Here is a 16,197-nt window from a genome sequence, read left to right as displayed (position 1 = left end):
GAAGTTTCTATATGACATCAGCATAAAAGCTCATTTGAGTCACTAAACCCTTTACAGCTTGAAGCAATAGTGGGAATTTTTTCTCTGGGTTTTGGGGCTTTTTTCCTTTCAAATTTTAATTTCAACACTCTGTAGTAAAACAAAGCTGAAATGCTGTTGACCCTATGAATTGAAAAAGAGGTCTTGGTGTCTCATAAATACCCTCTTTCTCCCTTCCAGTACTTGCATCCAAAGCAAAATCTTCAGCAAAATGCAATATGTAATGCATTTTAGTTTGAAGAAACCCGCTTTTAATTCTTGTGATCAAGTCAACTGGTTGTGTTATTTGCTTATATGTAGGTGCTCTTTGCAGTCTGGGGACAAGGAATTAATCTGTACCTCAACAAGAGACTTCATATTAATTGCAAAGCACTTTTTTGTAAGTAATCAAAAGGCTATTTCAATTAAAAAGAACAACCAAAAGTCATGTGTATTAGTATGTGAGGACATTAAAGCTGTGGTATCCACATAGTGCATTTTTAACTCATGTTCTTCAATAAAGACTTGGCATATATTTGTGCAGTAATATAGTAGGAATTTTCTACTATTCTGTACTGTTGCAATAGCAGATATTTAGGCAGTGAATAAGCTACTGGGTAAATTTTCAGATGCTTTCTGACCTTTCTGATGCTGGCATTGCCTCATATTCTCAAGTAGCAACTGAGATAATTTGGCTGTTGAGATAACGAAGGAGAGATAAAGTTATTTTTAGCACTAGCTTGCTTTAGTTCTGGCATTTTTTTTCTGTCCTGCCCATCCTCCCCACAGAGTGGAAGGATGCAGCTTGTTTTTTATGTTTTACCATATCTGCTGTTCTGGCTTTTGATACAAGGCAGAGCTGAGGTTTACCCTTCGGCAGGTTTCCCACCAGTGCTGGGGCAGCCCTTTGTATTCTGGAGATCACAGATCAGCCACGAATCCTCAGTTTTCAATCCTTGTATTTATTTTCTTTTTTTTGCTCCCTTTCACTGTCCTGGTAGTTGAAAGCTTCTTTTGTCTCTTAGAGGAAAGGTATTTTCTTTTTAATTTTTTTTAATATATAATTTTAAAATTTTATTTTTCTACTATTCAGATTCCAGGAAGTGAAATTTCTAAGCAAACTTAAAATGTGAGAAGTATTGTCACTTCAGATATAATCTTTACAGCTGCAGAAAATCAGCAGGTGTGTCTTCTGTAAGTTACAGCAAGAGTATTTAGTGCTCCTTGATCCACCCTGAACTTCCTGACTTTCTTGTTAACCAGTGAGGGTGTTCAAACACCACTGTCTTTCCCTGAAAACAAATGGAAATGCTGGTTCCAGGACCACACTGTGTGTGTTGGGGGGGAGCAGGGCGGATGTGTGGGAAGAAAAGTATTAGGGTAGGAAAACTATTTAGGATGTATACATTTTTATTTATGTTCTATATTTGGGTATGAGAAGGGAAGTTATTTTTTTCCTCTTCTGTAGTTCTGTCAAGCTCATAAAGCATCTGTTTCTCAGGCTCTGTCGCTCTTGCCTGAACTGAGGTTGTTGGTGGCCCTGGTTCCCCTTCAAGGAGGCTTTGTCCTGATAAAGGGAGCCATTGAGAGGGCCAAAGGCACACAGGCACAGGCACCTGATGTTCAGAATCCAACTGCTTATCTCCTGGCAACAGACTTGTGGAATACGGGTCTTGGTGCTAATAAAGTAGGTAAACTGCCATTACCTATGATTTCTCTTTCTGCAAAAACAAGTCTGTATGGAAAAACGGAAAGAGAAGGAGAGAAAATATTCTCCTATTCGTGGAACTCTTGTGGTGAACACTTTCATGTCAGAGATGCCTCATGCACCTCAGTAATAATAAACCAGAAAGCTTTGTGAGAATGCTTTTTGTCCTGGCATTTTGGCTCTTTATCCCTTCCTCTCACTGTTCATCTCTGCATCCACGTGCAGAGCTGAAGTGGACTCAATGTATTTAAAACCTGGGGAGGGTTCAGCCCAGGTGTGGGGCACAGCTCTTAGTCTTTCACTTTGTTCAAGGCATCTTCTCTAGCTGAAGTTCTTCTAACTGAGGAAAGAGGATTGTAGGATGCCTGGGTGTTCAGCCACAGATACAGGGGAAAAACTTTGACTGTTTTTAATCCTTTGAGTTTTTCTATCTTTTCTGTTTCACTTTAGCGCTTTCTTGAAAAGGAGGGTTGTTGGTGTGTGAAGCCTGTCCTCTTTCTGGTATTTAGAGGGCTGAACAGTTCATTTTCAGAAAGTGATAAGGTCTCCTGGCAGCCAAAACCAAGAATAATTCTGTTCCCTGGTGTATGCCCTCAACTCCTCCAAAAAAGAACTTGGACATAAATAGTTGAAGAAAACAAAGCCTATGGTCTGATCACACGAACTGAAGATATTTAGTTGCTATTCCCAGTTTTGCAATACTGTGCTGGGTGAATTCCTCACCTATCCATCTGTGAAATGGAGATAAATCAAATGTTTTTTCTCAGAAAGGTTCTGTCTAACAATTTTGTATGGTGGTCTGGAAGTCAGTGCTTTGGAGGTGGCCACTACTGAGATTTCTCTGATTTGCAGCTGATGGATAATACGAGGGAGAGACTCAAAACCATCTTACAAAGACTCAGACTAAATATGCTTAACCACCTCTCCCAGAAGACCAGGCTGGCTCCCAGGTATAAGAAGGAAAACAAAGGACAAGATCCAGGTTGAACTGATGAAAATGTTGTTAGCACTGGGGCTCAGGATTGAATCCGTAATCAATACAGATGTGGAGATCTCCTTTTTCCTAGTCAGAAGGCCAGATCTGCCCAGCCACCTAGCACTTAGCAGTGCCTTTTTATTTCTTCTTCTTCTTCTTCTTCTTCTTCTTTTTTTGTTTGTTTGTTTTGGTATTTAGAAATATAAACACTTTTCAGTTTGGACCCTCCTGTTTAGGGTAAAGTGATATATTTCTAGCATGTACTAAAATAACATTTCTACTGAACCAAAATAGCATTTTTGCACAAGATGAAAGAAGTAGTATTTGGGACACAGGAAAAAGGAACTTAAATTACTGTTTCAGAAAAAAAAGTAGGGAATTGAAGACATCATAATGAGATTAATAGAAGGGAAAGCTCTTATTTCTGATGGAGTGCTGAACAGCTTGTCAATAAGAAGAGGAAATATTGCACTTTTTAGATCAAATTTGCTTTAGAAGTATATTTCAACAGCATGCAAAGCTAAATCATGTAAGGAATAAAATTCTGGGGGAAAACAGGACCAGTGGTAGAGGGGGAGGTGCTTGCTCATATAAAAGAAAGCAAATTTCTGAATTTTATATTTTGAATAGATGGACTTTTTTGACATAAAACTTTTTCCTTTTTTTTTTTTTTTCTTTTTTTACCACAGAAATGCTACTTAAGTTTATTGGAGCTGGTTTCTGAAAGGCAATTTAGTCCAAACGACATTTTCAATGGGATATTATTCCACCAAAGAACGTTTCAACAGTTTTCATGCGACTCAATTTAGCTGAACCAAAACTGGGGACTTAAAACAGAGGGACTAGGGCAGCTGCACGTCTCTCCTTCAAGGCCAGCCCTTCCAGAGAGGGCTCCTTTCCCTTCTGTCCTGCTCTGCCTTTCTCCTTCTCACTCCAAAACGCCTCCTGGTATATCCATTTGCACCATGACACCCCCGAATAGCATATATTTTGTGCATCCTTTACACCATGGTAGAGGCTTGAACCTTTTGTGGGCTCTGGTTTTGCTGTTAGCAGTGCTGTGACACTATGGAAATATGACTTGGGTGACCACGTGGAATTAAATGTTGGCAGACAGCGTTGCAGGGGAATGTATTTTATGATATCCCTCTAAGACAACATGCGTGGTTTTTATTACTTTAAAAATAAAATCTGAGATGCAAAGCTTATAAAGAGTCAGGCTGGTTTGAAAGGCAGGATTTCAAATCATGGAAAAACCTGCAGCCATCGTGAAAAATCTGTCTTTACTCTGATTTCTAGAAACCTCCACTGAAATTACTTGTGTTAGGGTGGTGAAGGTGACTGACGATTTCCCCCCGTACAGCACAAGGCCAGTATTCAACTTCCTGGCTTTTGCCTGTTTATATCCAGCATCCCTGCAATCCAGATGGGGAAAAGCACACGTGACAGCATGTGTGTGTGTGTGATTTGGAGCAGCAGATGGGTGTGAATGACAAACTGCTGCCTGTGTAGGCACCTACCTAGAGATTACTCAGAGTCCTGCCTCTGTGTGGTGGTGTTGCTGTTCTCCTGTTCCTTTGTGGAAGAGGGAACTGTCAGGGCTCCTGCATCTGAAGCTTTACCTGACTTGACAGGGATCCTGTGCAGGCATCCAGATTTCAGTACCTCTCAGTACTGATGTCTGTTTGTGATGTGCCTCCTGTCTAAGAAAGCACAGACCGTATTATAAATTGTATATGGAGAAAAGCAAGGTGGGATTGACTTTATACTCAAACTCCCTGGTAAAGGGAGATCTTGCTTTGGTGTCTTTTTGTTTCCCAAGTGGGGCTGCCACCTGGAATTTTTTACTCTATTTGAGTTGCCTTTGCCTTTTCTGCTCTTGCTCTGAATGTGTTCTGTAAAAAGAGTACAGTGATGGAAAATGAAGTGCACAGAAAGAGTAGAGGTTGGTGTTTCTGTTGTGGTCCTACACCCAGAGCTTTCAGTATTCTCACTGCACAGGCATGATGTGATCAGCTGGTGCAGAGTGTCATGCAATGTCTGACAGCATGACCGCAAGGAAATTGGTGCCATTTCCAGCAGCGGGGAAATTCATGGTCCAAATGTATTTCTGCATGCAATTCAGCTGGACTGTCATCTAAAATTGTAGGACAGGGAAGCCTAAAATGCGTGTGTAACTCGTTTCCTTGAACTGGGCCCTTTCAAAGTCAGCAGAGTCACCAATGCTGCAGCCGTGCACACACATGTCCTTGCTAGGTTCGGAACGCAGTCAGCACAAGGTTTGGTGTCTGACTCATGGCAGTGATTTAAAACCCACAAATACTGCAAGTTCTCTGTGTGTTAGTCCTGACAGCTCTGCTGTAAGGCCTGACTGGGGTACCAAAAGGGAAGCCTTGCTCTGCAGAGAAGCACCGAAGTTTGGTGCCTGTGGTCCCATAAATTTGAGGTAGGTAATCAAATCCTACTGCTATCTGGCTGAAACACATATTCTGTGGCCAGGAATTCGCATGTAAATGTCACTGTGAAATTACTGTTGTGCATTTTCTGTGACAGTTGGATTTTTCCTTTATTTTAAATCATGTGGTTACAAGGAGGAGTGGAAAAGATCCCTGGTTTGCTGCTGAATAGACATCTGAGCCCCATGTGAGCGCCTTGCCGAGGACGGTTGGAGGAGATGTGGGAAATGGGCTGCTTGGGGATGGGGTGGGTGAAATGTGTCATGCTGGAAGAAGATCACTGAACTGATTGAATTAGTTCTGTTTCAGAGGATTCATTTTTGCTCAGGTCACTGGTAGGTTCATCTCTTTGCTTTTTTCCCCCCTCTTAGCAATAGACAAATGCAGGGTGATAATTAATTTGGCAGGTTGATTGAGATTGGGTGGCAGAGAGGGGAGCTTTCCTGGATGAGTGATGAAGCATTGCTGGTTGAGCTTAAAGTGAATAGTCTGAAATAGAAAGTAGTTAGTATAAAATCCCCCCAAGGGTGTGTTTAAACTGAGTGTACTTTGAGTTTTGACACTGAGGTTTTTAGTAAGCTACCAGACTCTACAGTGTAATTTTAGGACATTTGCTAGCTGGGATCTAGCTGATGAAATATCAATTCTATTCTTCTGCATTGTGAAACCTCAAAACCGGGAAAATGGGGTGTTAATGATACAAGTAGCTTGTTTGTGTGGGTGTCAGGCTGAAATAAGCCTTGGCAGACCAATGCTTTTTTCTTTTCCAGGCCGGCCCTGGAAGCTGAGGCTTCACCTGGCGAGGCTCAGTGCTGCTCCCACGGTGGGAGAAGGGTCAGTGTGATTTGTGCACTAGCTTGAGGGAGGCCAAATTCTCTGCATCTTAAAAGTTTCATTACTGAATCTAGCTGTCCCTCAGTGTGCTACCATTAAAGTTAATGCATTTCAGGAAAATGAGCTGCTGAAACTGTAAGAATTTAATTTCTGGCTCGCTGTATTTTAGCCTCACCGGGGGCCTATTCCTGTAATCACCGTGTTTCATGTTTCACACCAGGTGGACATTAAGTTGCCATATTAAAACAAGCAAAGTTTGTTTTTCCCTCTTCAGTAAGCGCATGTGGTATCACAAGAGATCTGATTTGTTCAAACTGTTGGACTCTGCTGCTTACAGAATTTCCAGTTTTGGGGGGCACTGCAACCTTTGACTTCGCTGACCAAGCAGTTGGTGTTGGGATGTTTTCTCTCTCACTCTCTACTCCCTTCCTTTTTGTAAGTGACTCGTTGCACTGGTGAGAGGTTTTAAGTTGACAACTACGACAATGTGCCATCCTGTGTGCAGGAGGGAAGTACAATGAGGACACAAGCAAGTCACATGTGTCCTTACCCCTGCTGCTGTGGCTCAGTTCCTTTGCAGAGGAACCACTTCTGAAGGTTAAATGTCTGGTGAAACCTCCATGCTTACTCAGTCCTAAGGGATTTTTTCTGCTGAGGCTGCCAATAAGGATGTCGATTTGGACAATGTTTTGGGGTTTTGTTTATGTTGATGTTTTCCTTTTTGCTGTGAGGTAGGCACTTATCCACTGGGAATTGAATTGGGAAATTCCCGTTTTTGTGCAGAATACCAGAGAGCAGTCAGCTATTTGATTAATGCACTTACTAAACTAATTGGACTAAGTTGCTTTCCATATGACCTGTCATGCTCTGTGTTAATATTGTGGGTGATTCACCTAAAATCGGAGCCTGACTGAAAAATCCCTTAAATGTTTACCTGCTTTTTCAGTGGGTTTTTAATTGCTGAAATGCAAAAAGACATCCCCTGTATCTTCAAGGAACTAATTTCTTCGGATGCAGAGACCCTGCTGTGTGCTGGTAACTAGCCCAAAAGAGAGGACATCATCTTTGAGGTTTATGTTAACAATATAGCAAATGAAACCTATATGAAACTACAGTCTCTGAAAAGTTGGAAAGTGAGAGAAAAACTATGCATTATAGACAGAACAGTATTAGTAACATACATTGCAGAGCAGATTGTTTTGTATTAGTCAGACTTTAGGCTCCTTTAAAAAAATAAATAATAGGCTTTAGATACCTAAACAAGCTCTCAGACTAAGCTCTGTCTGCTGCAGTAGCTGGCTCGTTTATCAAGCCTGTGCCAGGCTTGATATTATGACTGTGATTCTTAATGCATAGTTAATGATTTCCAATGGAAAAAAAAAGTAAATAAGCTTCCTAACTTTTTCTAGGAACTTAATTGCACCAGCGTGGACTTGACTGTGTAGCTTCGAAATCTAGGAACTTCATATGTGTACTGTGAATAGCAAGAAAGGTTGAAATAGTAGTTTTCTTCTTTTTAGCAGTCTGCATTAGTTAGCTTGCTGTCATGTTTAAGAGTCTTGACATTGCTGTGTTGCCCTGGCATTCCCATACTAAGAAATCTTCTGTAAATTACTGTCTGTAAATTATGGGCATGACTAAGGTAGGAGGATATCAAAGTAGCTGTGCCCACATTTTTTATCTCACCAGTATGGATATTTTTTTCTAGAGCTTTGGTTATCATGAGTATGCTCAGAATGGGAAAGTGAGTACATAGGAAATTTGGTAGAACACTTTTGCTTGTGGATTACTAGTCTACCAGAAGAATATGGCTATTATTAATTCACCAGATCAGCTTAAGGGAATAAGAATTCTATTTATGATTAGTTTAATTGTTTTATTCATTTATTCTGAAAGTCTTTTAAATATTCAGATTAAGATAGGATCTTTAATTTAGGAAGCCTTTGCTAAAAAAAATCTGCTCCACATCTGCTAGTAGCTCTTCGTCTGTCATCCATCCTTGAGGATCACTGAAGAATAAGAATTGCTTACCAAAAAAACCAAAAAAAAACACCAAAAGAGCATAAAAAGCACCATTATCACACCCTCCCCTACCTCCTTAGTCTTCAAAAAAAATCAGGTCTTTTCTGTATTTTACTACACCTCTGCCTCCCAAACCCATTGTTTAAAATACTGTTTGATACGTGAAAGATTAGTAGGGACCTGAGAAATTCAATGGTAGGAGGGAAAATAATAGAATTCTGTATGAATTTGTTTTACTACTGTCATCTGTTTAAGTAGTTGTGACAAAAATTTTATAAAACCAGATACAGGGTGTGGAGGTGGATATTCCTGTGCCTTTTCTTTTTCCCACCTACAGGTTTTTTTTCATTGCACAATACCTTCATATTATCTAAAGTTAAACCTGCTCATTTTAAGGGGTGGTGTGGAGCAAGGAGCACAACAGTTGCCATGAACCCGCTGCTGCCAGTTTGCTGTGTCACATGTCTTCGTGCCTCCTGCCCCTGTGCAAGGGAGCCAGGATCCCTGAAGAAGTCAGATGCAGTTTATTGTCTGGAAATATTCTAAAAGGTCATATGCTGCCATGAGAAAGTCCTCCAAAATGTAGTCTCTCTCTTGCTGTCTAACCCAGCGCCAGATATGATCTCATTCCTTTGGAGCTGAGTCCCTGGTTAAGTGCTTGGGATGGTTTCTTTGCTGTGCCTGCAGGACAGTCACTGCTGGTGCCTTTTGGGTTGTCCTCCTGTGCTGCTGACATGACCATTTGCCTCCCCTCAGCCTTAGCTCACCAAGTGCCCTATTTTCTCCATTCTCTGCTGCCACAGGGAATGGAGACTCACTGTCCTGCTCGCTGTGTCAACAGAGTATCTTCCTGATATATAAGTTTTTCCCCTGTTCTGTGTAGCCTCTGGAAGTGCTGTGGTTCGTTGCTTGACCTCCCAGCCAGGTTCTGAGAGGGCTGGAGGGATCAAGGAGCAACTCCCTCTGGGACTTCCAGCTTCCCCAGGGTACCAGCTTCAGAAGACTTAACTCCATCCCCGCGTGGGGCTCATCCTGCAAGGAAGCCGTTCACTGCAGCTCCTCTCCAGACCCATGACTGTACCTCTCTGCCCCTGCCTCCAGTTCAAAGCAAGGCCAAGTTTCAAACTGTTTCTACCTCTGCCTTGATTTAAAACTCTTACCTATTCTTGCAGCTGTTGTCCAGCAGCCCAGAAACCTTTGAAACAACTTATTTGATTGGGAAGCAGCCGAATGGCTCTTGCACGGTCACCCCCAATTCATTCATTTAGTTGGTTTATTGTGATGGGTTATTTTGTTTTGTTGTTTTGAGGGGATTTTTTTTTTTAACCAGTCTCAGAACGGGGGCTGGCCTTGATGGTTTGCAGGGCTCCAACACACTGGGAGCTTTTGGGGGGAGAGTTCCCTCCCCACTAATTGCACAGCCAGCATGCAGCTCACAGATCTGGCTGAGCAGCGCGGCTCTGACATCTCGTGCTTTGTGCTGACCCGGGGAGCTGGCGGAGGGTTGTGGAAAAGGGATTGTTTTTCCAAATACTGGAGCACTTTGCTATCTGTGTGTCATAGCCCACACTTGCCTGAGTATGATCACTCTCACCACACAGCAAGGAAGGTGTCTCTGAAGCTTCGGATGCCCACAGGACAAGCTGCAACCATGCAGCTGCTCCCCCACTGCCAGGATCTGGCAGTGCTGAATCTCAGGAGCTCCAGCCTGCTTAGCTTCTCCTGCTGATGGTGTCCACACCAAAACTGCCCTCCCTAAAGCAATTAAGTCAGTAAATCATCTCATTTATCTTGATTACCATGAAAATGGAGGGAACAGTCTATCGAATAGAAGGAATCCTACCCAAAATAGCATGTGCAAAAAACACCCTGTTAGTTTCTGTATGACCTGACTCCTGCATGTTTGTAAAAATAAATGTTTCTTCTAATATGTAATCAAGGAAATAATTTGTGCTCTTTTTTGTTACCAAAAAAAGGAACTTATCGGGAACATTTTGTGCCTCCATGCTGGTAACAAACAGTTTCTTATTACCAGTGGAAATATGATCCTGACTGAAGCATGGCTAATGCCCATTCAGTCAGTCAGAGCAGATCTATCATACTATGCCCCATTCAGCAGAGGCTGTAAGGAGGCAGTGTCAAACACTGTCAAACAGTGAGACGCTGTTCCACATCCTCAACGTGCCCATTCAACAGAATCTTTTCTAAGAGGGAAGATGTTATACTCATGTTTAAATACAGGCTCTGCTATTTTGGTGAAGGCTGAAACCAGGTGCCAGCCAGATTGGATACTCCTATCTAGCTCTTCTGGATGCTGATTCCCAGATATAAGCAACTGCTGGCTACCACCCAGCCAAAACTTCTCATCATTTCATTGGTGATGAATTTTTGCTGCTACTAAATGCTCTAAATTCTTCCAGGAGTGGCAAAAAAAGGCATTTCTGCAGATTCTCAGCTGTTTGGGGGAGCTCAGGCTGCTCTATTCATGTATTGCAGCCAGTTCAACAGGGAATATTGCATGCTAAGTGTTTGGCTCCCGGTCACAGATGGGGAAGAGGAGCAGTTTCTCTCACATTCCTGTGCTTTGCTTTGTGTTCCCATTTTGTTCATTCACTAGAGAGAGCAGGACTCTCTTATGTTCACTGTAATGGAAACGAGATGTCCAGCTACAGTCTGAAATCTTTAAGTCCAAGGGAAGGAGCCAGTGAGTTTGGGCAAGGTCCTGACAAATGCATTTGGACTCTTTGATCCTGCTGCAGTCTTTTTGAATCTCATTTATTAGCTTTGGTGAGTTTTGGCTGATTTAGCTAATTTTTGTCATCACCATCTAATTATTTTATAACTGTAAAAGTGTTGTGCATGTGTAAATAAGTTTCTAAATAAAATTCCAGAGTAACAGACTATAATCTAAATAGAATTAGAATAGACTTTGCATTGATTTAAAGTCTTCTATTAAACACTAACTATTTCATTAGTTCTCTTAAGTACTCACCATGAAAAGATCTGCTCATTCCCTCTAATGAAACTGTGCTGAGTGTTATATTTGCTTCAATAAAAAAACCATGTGGTTTCAAAATGCTGTTGCATTCTGCTGAGGACTCCCTCCCCTTCCAAGGAATATACATGGCACTGCTCACATTCTAAATATTGTGGATTTTTCCCAACCTGCGCCCAGTTGGAAAAGTCCTTATAATAAGATTATGCCTTTTCTATTTCTGTGAGTGGTTTTGGGGGCTAGGTGTTTTTCTTTTTAGTTGGTTTTGTTGGAGGTTTTTTTTGTCTTGTTTTTTTCTTTCCAGCAGCATTGCTGGTTCAAAGGTACCAAAACCTAGGCCAGAAAAGATTATTTAAGGGGAAAACAAGGCTTAGAAACAGCTGAAAAGGTTTGAATTGTCATTCTTTACTTTCTGTCTTTTAATTTATTTAGATCTTCTATGATATGTGTGGGTCACATTTTCCTGCAGTTCTCTAATACTGAGGAGGCTTAGAATTATGGTTTATGAATTTTAATGAAAGTTGAGATTCTTATGTAATCATATGCTGGGACTTTAATTAAATAACCAAATAGGAGAAGAACTGCATTTAGAAAGACAAGAGCTGAGGATGCTAATTTTTCAGTGTCTTTGTTCTACTTTAACATGGGGATCTCAGATATTTAATGTAGACAGTGCTTTATACCATTCCTTACTCCTTTGCAGGTATTGCTGCATTATTGAACATCAGTTTTACAACACAAAGCCTAAAAACTTCATAGTGTTCCTAGCAAAAGCCTGAGTTTTAGAGCACAGGCTACAACCCTAAATGCTCAAAGTGAACTAGCTCCCTTTCACTTCTCTTTTTTTCTGCCTGTGACTGTGATTTTGGTGTTGGTGTCTTTTCCATTCCCACCTCCTCTTCCACTGACAGTGCTCACACTCAGCTGGGTTGGGGGAGTCCATTTTCCCTGGAAACCTTTAAGTCCTTTATTATGGTAGCTTTAGTGAAGCCCATGTTTTTGTGCATTTGTGAACGTGCAGGAGTTCTTGTTCCTAAAAGCTGCTTGCATCTTTAAATGTTAAAACTGTCAGAGCTGGGTTTCCAGGACAGTTTCAGATGAAATGTAAAGTAGCTACTTTCCTTCTGAGAGAGACTGCACACATTTAATCTGTGTGGGAGTTTGATTTTGCTTTTATCCCTCCTTTTCTGCTGCTGGTACACTCAGTCTTAGTTGCCTGGTCAGTAAGAATGATAAGTTTGATGCTATGAAGCTGTTTACCATCACTTTGGAGCAAAGTGATTCCAGAGAATTTTTTAGAGGAGGTCTGCTGCAAACTCTTCTATTAGTGATAAACATAAAATCCCCCTACTTCCAAATATGGATTTATGTCTGTATCTCTGTTTGCATGCATGCATCAATTAAACAGTATATTATTTTCTTTTTTAATTATTTCAGGAGGTTGACTCATTCAAGTGGATTTATACACACTCTGTTTTTCCAAGTTTTTGTAGGTTTGTTTTTTGTTTGTAGGTTTGTTGTTTGGTTTGGTTTGGGATGTTTTGGTTTGTTTGTTTTTAATACTGTTTTCTTCGTCTTTTGATTTCTATAAAGCCTGTGAAAATCGTGATTTCCAAGTAGCCTAATAGGTCAGGCATACTTGCTTTCCTTTTTGTACTACAGCACTTACTGTTTGTCCATTCAAAGAAAATCTTTCTCAGGTTCAGAAGTAACCAAGCACAGCGTGGCTTCTTGAGCTAAAGGGTGTCACACTGAGTCAATCATCCTTCTGTAGGATGTTGGCCTGCAGAGATCCTTCTACAACTGCTCTATCTGTTTGCTTTGCTTTCTGTCTTAAAGCTTGAGGTCTTTTTCTAAGTGTGATATCCTTTTAATTTCATTTTTTCCTCCTTCACTCCTTTGTTACTATGGACCACTACAGATATGCCAAGAACATTCTAGCATGATATGAGCACTGTTTTCTAGATTGTGAGGCAGAAATGCATTTTAAAGCCAAGTAAGATTTTATAAAAAAGCAGGAAAAGAGTGGCTTCCTAGGTCCTGAATTTTACTATCTTGCTTGAAAACTGCCTAAATTGGCAAAGGTCTCTTGTCATCCTAGAAGTATTCCTTTGCTTCCTTGTTGTGCTCATTGTTTCACCCCGTGACAGCCGTGACAGCCACAGGGTTAACTCAGAAGGGCATCCTGGCACAGGGAGAGAGAACAGTGGTGTGGAAATTACAGTGGGGAAAATGGATCTGTCAGAAAAAATACAAACGTGGCTGATGCCACGCAGGCACGTTTATAGAGAAATTAAATGGAAGGAGGGTTGTGTCATTTGCTAGGAGGAGTTTGCTCATAAAACGGGGATACAATAAGCATGGGGTCACTCTGTTGGTTCCAATTTGTGACTTGTTGCTTTACTGGGGACTTTGACCTCACTTCCATAAGTGATGTTGATAGTTAGACGTTGGGAAATGGAGCAAGGGTGAGTTGTTATAGCCTTCGGAGTAATTTTTCACTGTAACGTTTGGCTGCTGCTGCAACATCCACTCTGTGGAGCATCCCAGGATTGCCCACACTGGATAGAGGAGCATGATTAGAGATAGGGAAACAAAAGGCACCTGCAAGCTGGGGAGGAAGAGGAGCAGCAGATCAGAGCAGGAGTTGGCTATGGGGCTGAAAGCTCTCTGTAGAGATGTGAAGCACCAAGCAGGAACAGGGAACAGCGTGAACAAACCATGCCTGAAGAATGAATGTTTAAGAGGACTTGATCTGGGTTTGAGGATTGAGTGGTGACCATGAGTAACCACCCCAGGTCATGTCAGTATGGTTTCCTGGGACTGGCTGGACCGGAAGCATCCTTACATTTGGTGTACCTCCTCTAATGGGAACAACAATGCCAGGCTTGACCCTTGACTGTACTGCTTATTTTTGGTGGCAATAATAAAGCAGCCCTTTGCTTTTCAGTGAACTATGGATTCGGTGAGGGTAGGAGCATTCAAAACCTGGAAGTTTTCTTATGCTACATTTGGTTTTGAAGGTGTGGTATGTGCTGCCAAAGGCCTGGAGAGCCACAGTGATCATAGGCAGGCCTGTAACATTAATAGTTTTTTCTGAAGTGTGAAATAACAGGCATATTTTTTGTGCTAATTTCACTGGTAGGAAGCTGTAGGTAAAGAAATCCTTTATCATGCTGGGAATCACAGGTGGTCAGACTCAAGCTAAATTAATTTCCCTTTAGCCAAGTAAATTAAGGAAGTGGGAGTTACTTCCTCCCAAGGAATAGGGGCTGAGGAGTAAAACTGAAGAGGTTTTCTCAGTCCAGAGTGGCAGGAGCCTTGGAGGAAGCACAGGTATGAGGGTTTTGGCTGAGATTCTGTGAAAATATAACCCTTGGTAGATGCATCTCTTTGTAGTTTTTGCATGCTAGTTATTTACTGAGAGGCCAGCTTTCATAAACATCAAATCTTGGCTTTGTACCAGTAGTGAGCAAACATAACAGTATAGAGGAGTAAACAGGGAAACCTGGCACAGCCAGCGTTTCCACCAACAGTATATGGAAAAGGAAATAATTACACTAAAATGTGGGGGCCAGTCATGAGGCCCTATCAGGTAAAAATATGGTGTGACATTTCTGATCTTTGATGCCTGTCTGCATGCGTGGTTTGTCTCCAGTTATGGAGGTAGATAGTTGGAAAGGGAAAGGGTAAGTAGGAACAGTTGATGGAGAAGATAAAAAAACCTCATCATATGAGATGCATGCAGCTTTCCTCATTTTTCAAAGGAGTTTTAATCTCTTGTCTTGGAATGAGCGTTTTGGAAACATGTTCTGCAATAAGTGTAGGTTGTAAATCTCCTCCTCTGACCTGGGAGAAGGCATTTTCTTTGGGAAAGAATGTTGGGACAAAAGAGCAAGAAAATATTAATAAGTGTAAGTCATTACATGTCACATTAACCCTCCTGTCGTTCATTTATGTTTGTCATATATATATATGTCGTTTTTATATTTGCATTAAGCAATGCTTGTGTGCATAAGAAACAAACACTATTCAGAAGCAATCTCTGAGTAGCTGTAAAAAAAAGCCATAATTCAGTGGAGAAACAGATCTAAAGCTGTCACTAACTATCATGCTTGGTATAAAACCTACAGTGCTGTTTAATCAAATGTCCCCGGGTTTTGGTAATTTCCTTGCTGATATATCATCTGTCCTTCTGCCAGATCAGCATTAAACATCTGGCTAAAGTTTAATCTATGGTAGTGGGAGTTTTATTGGCATGAGCAGTGATGTGATGCCAAATGTGTTTGGGCTCTGAATGTAAAGGTACAGTGTGATAGTAACAACTCCCAAATCTTTTCATCCTCATTACGAACCTAAAAGCTGTGTGAAATAAATGGTAAAAGCTAACCTGCTTTTTTAAAGAAAATGTGTCATGGATATAAAAGTATGAATGTTTCAATTAAAGCTAATAAGTGCAATTTATCTCTTACCTCTGCTTTTCTTTGGTTTTCAGCTCATGGGGCATTCTGAATGGGATCACAAACGAGGACCCAGAGGCTCACAGGTCAGTTACTCAGCATATTGTGTTTCATTTTGGCTTTTGGTAAATTTGAGGCATTCGAGAAAGTTTTCCATCCGACATTGGCAAAGTTGTTCGTTTTGTTAATATTTGCAGGATTGAATCAATGGAACAAAGCATAAAACCATGACAGCTTTCATTAATATAATTTTTGAGCTGTGATCCAAACAGGTGATTCATACAGAGCTGATACATGCAACAGAAGGTTTCTTTAAGTAGCAGAAAGATGGATTAGATATATTGAGAAAGCATTTCTGGCTCATCTGTCTCCATCAGGACATCAAAGGGATGCAGTTTCAAATAATATGTGTATGTTTTGTGTTTGCTGGTTTTTTTTTTTCAAACCTGACAAACTTGTAAAACTTGGATAGCCCTCTCACCACTAATCTTTTTGTTATTGAACAAGGTGTTAGAATTGTGTGGGGAGGTGCAGGAAAGCCATGTGTAGTTACTGGTTCATCCTTGACACATCAGTGAAAGGAAATTTTGCTGGTAGTGTAAATGGCATCACCTGATACATTTTTTAATTATCTATAGAATTACAATTGCTGTGAATGAGACTTTGCTACCAGTATTGGTGTTCAGGAATTTTTCTGCTTGGGTAAAGCAGTCTTTCCCATCTAGTGT

At 41.0% G+C, this 16,197-nt stretch overlaps 1 protein-coding gene across 1 annotated transcript in view; it reads left to right on the top strand.

Moving 5' to 3' along the window:
• The window catches only part of PDE3A (phosphodiesterase 3A), a 242,609-nt gene that overhangs the window by 133,660 nt on the left and 92,752 nt on the right, over window positions 1–16,197 (top strand). The window contains exon 2 of the mRNA XM_032688570.1: window positions 15,505–15,555. Coding sequence (XP_032544461.1) covers window positions 15,505–15,555 — 51 coding nt within the window. The remainder of the gene's footprint in view (window positions 1–15,504; window positions 15,556–16,197) is intronic.

The sequence above is a fragment of the Chiroxiphia lanceolata genome, chromosome 5 (assembly GCF_009829145.1).
Source record: "Chiroxiphia lanceolata isolate bChiLan1 chromosome 5, bChiLan1.pri, whole genome shotgun sequence".
In the NCBI taxonomy this organism is placed as follows: domain Eukaryota; kingdom Metazoa; phylum Chordata; class Aves; order Passeriformes; family Pipridae; genus Chiroxiphia; species Chiroxiphia lanceolata.
This window is presented reverse-complemented; position numbering and strand designations above follow the sequence as displayed.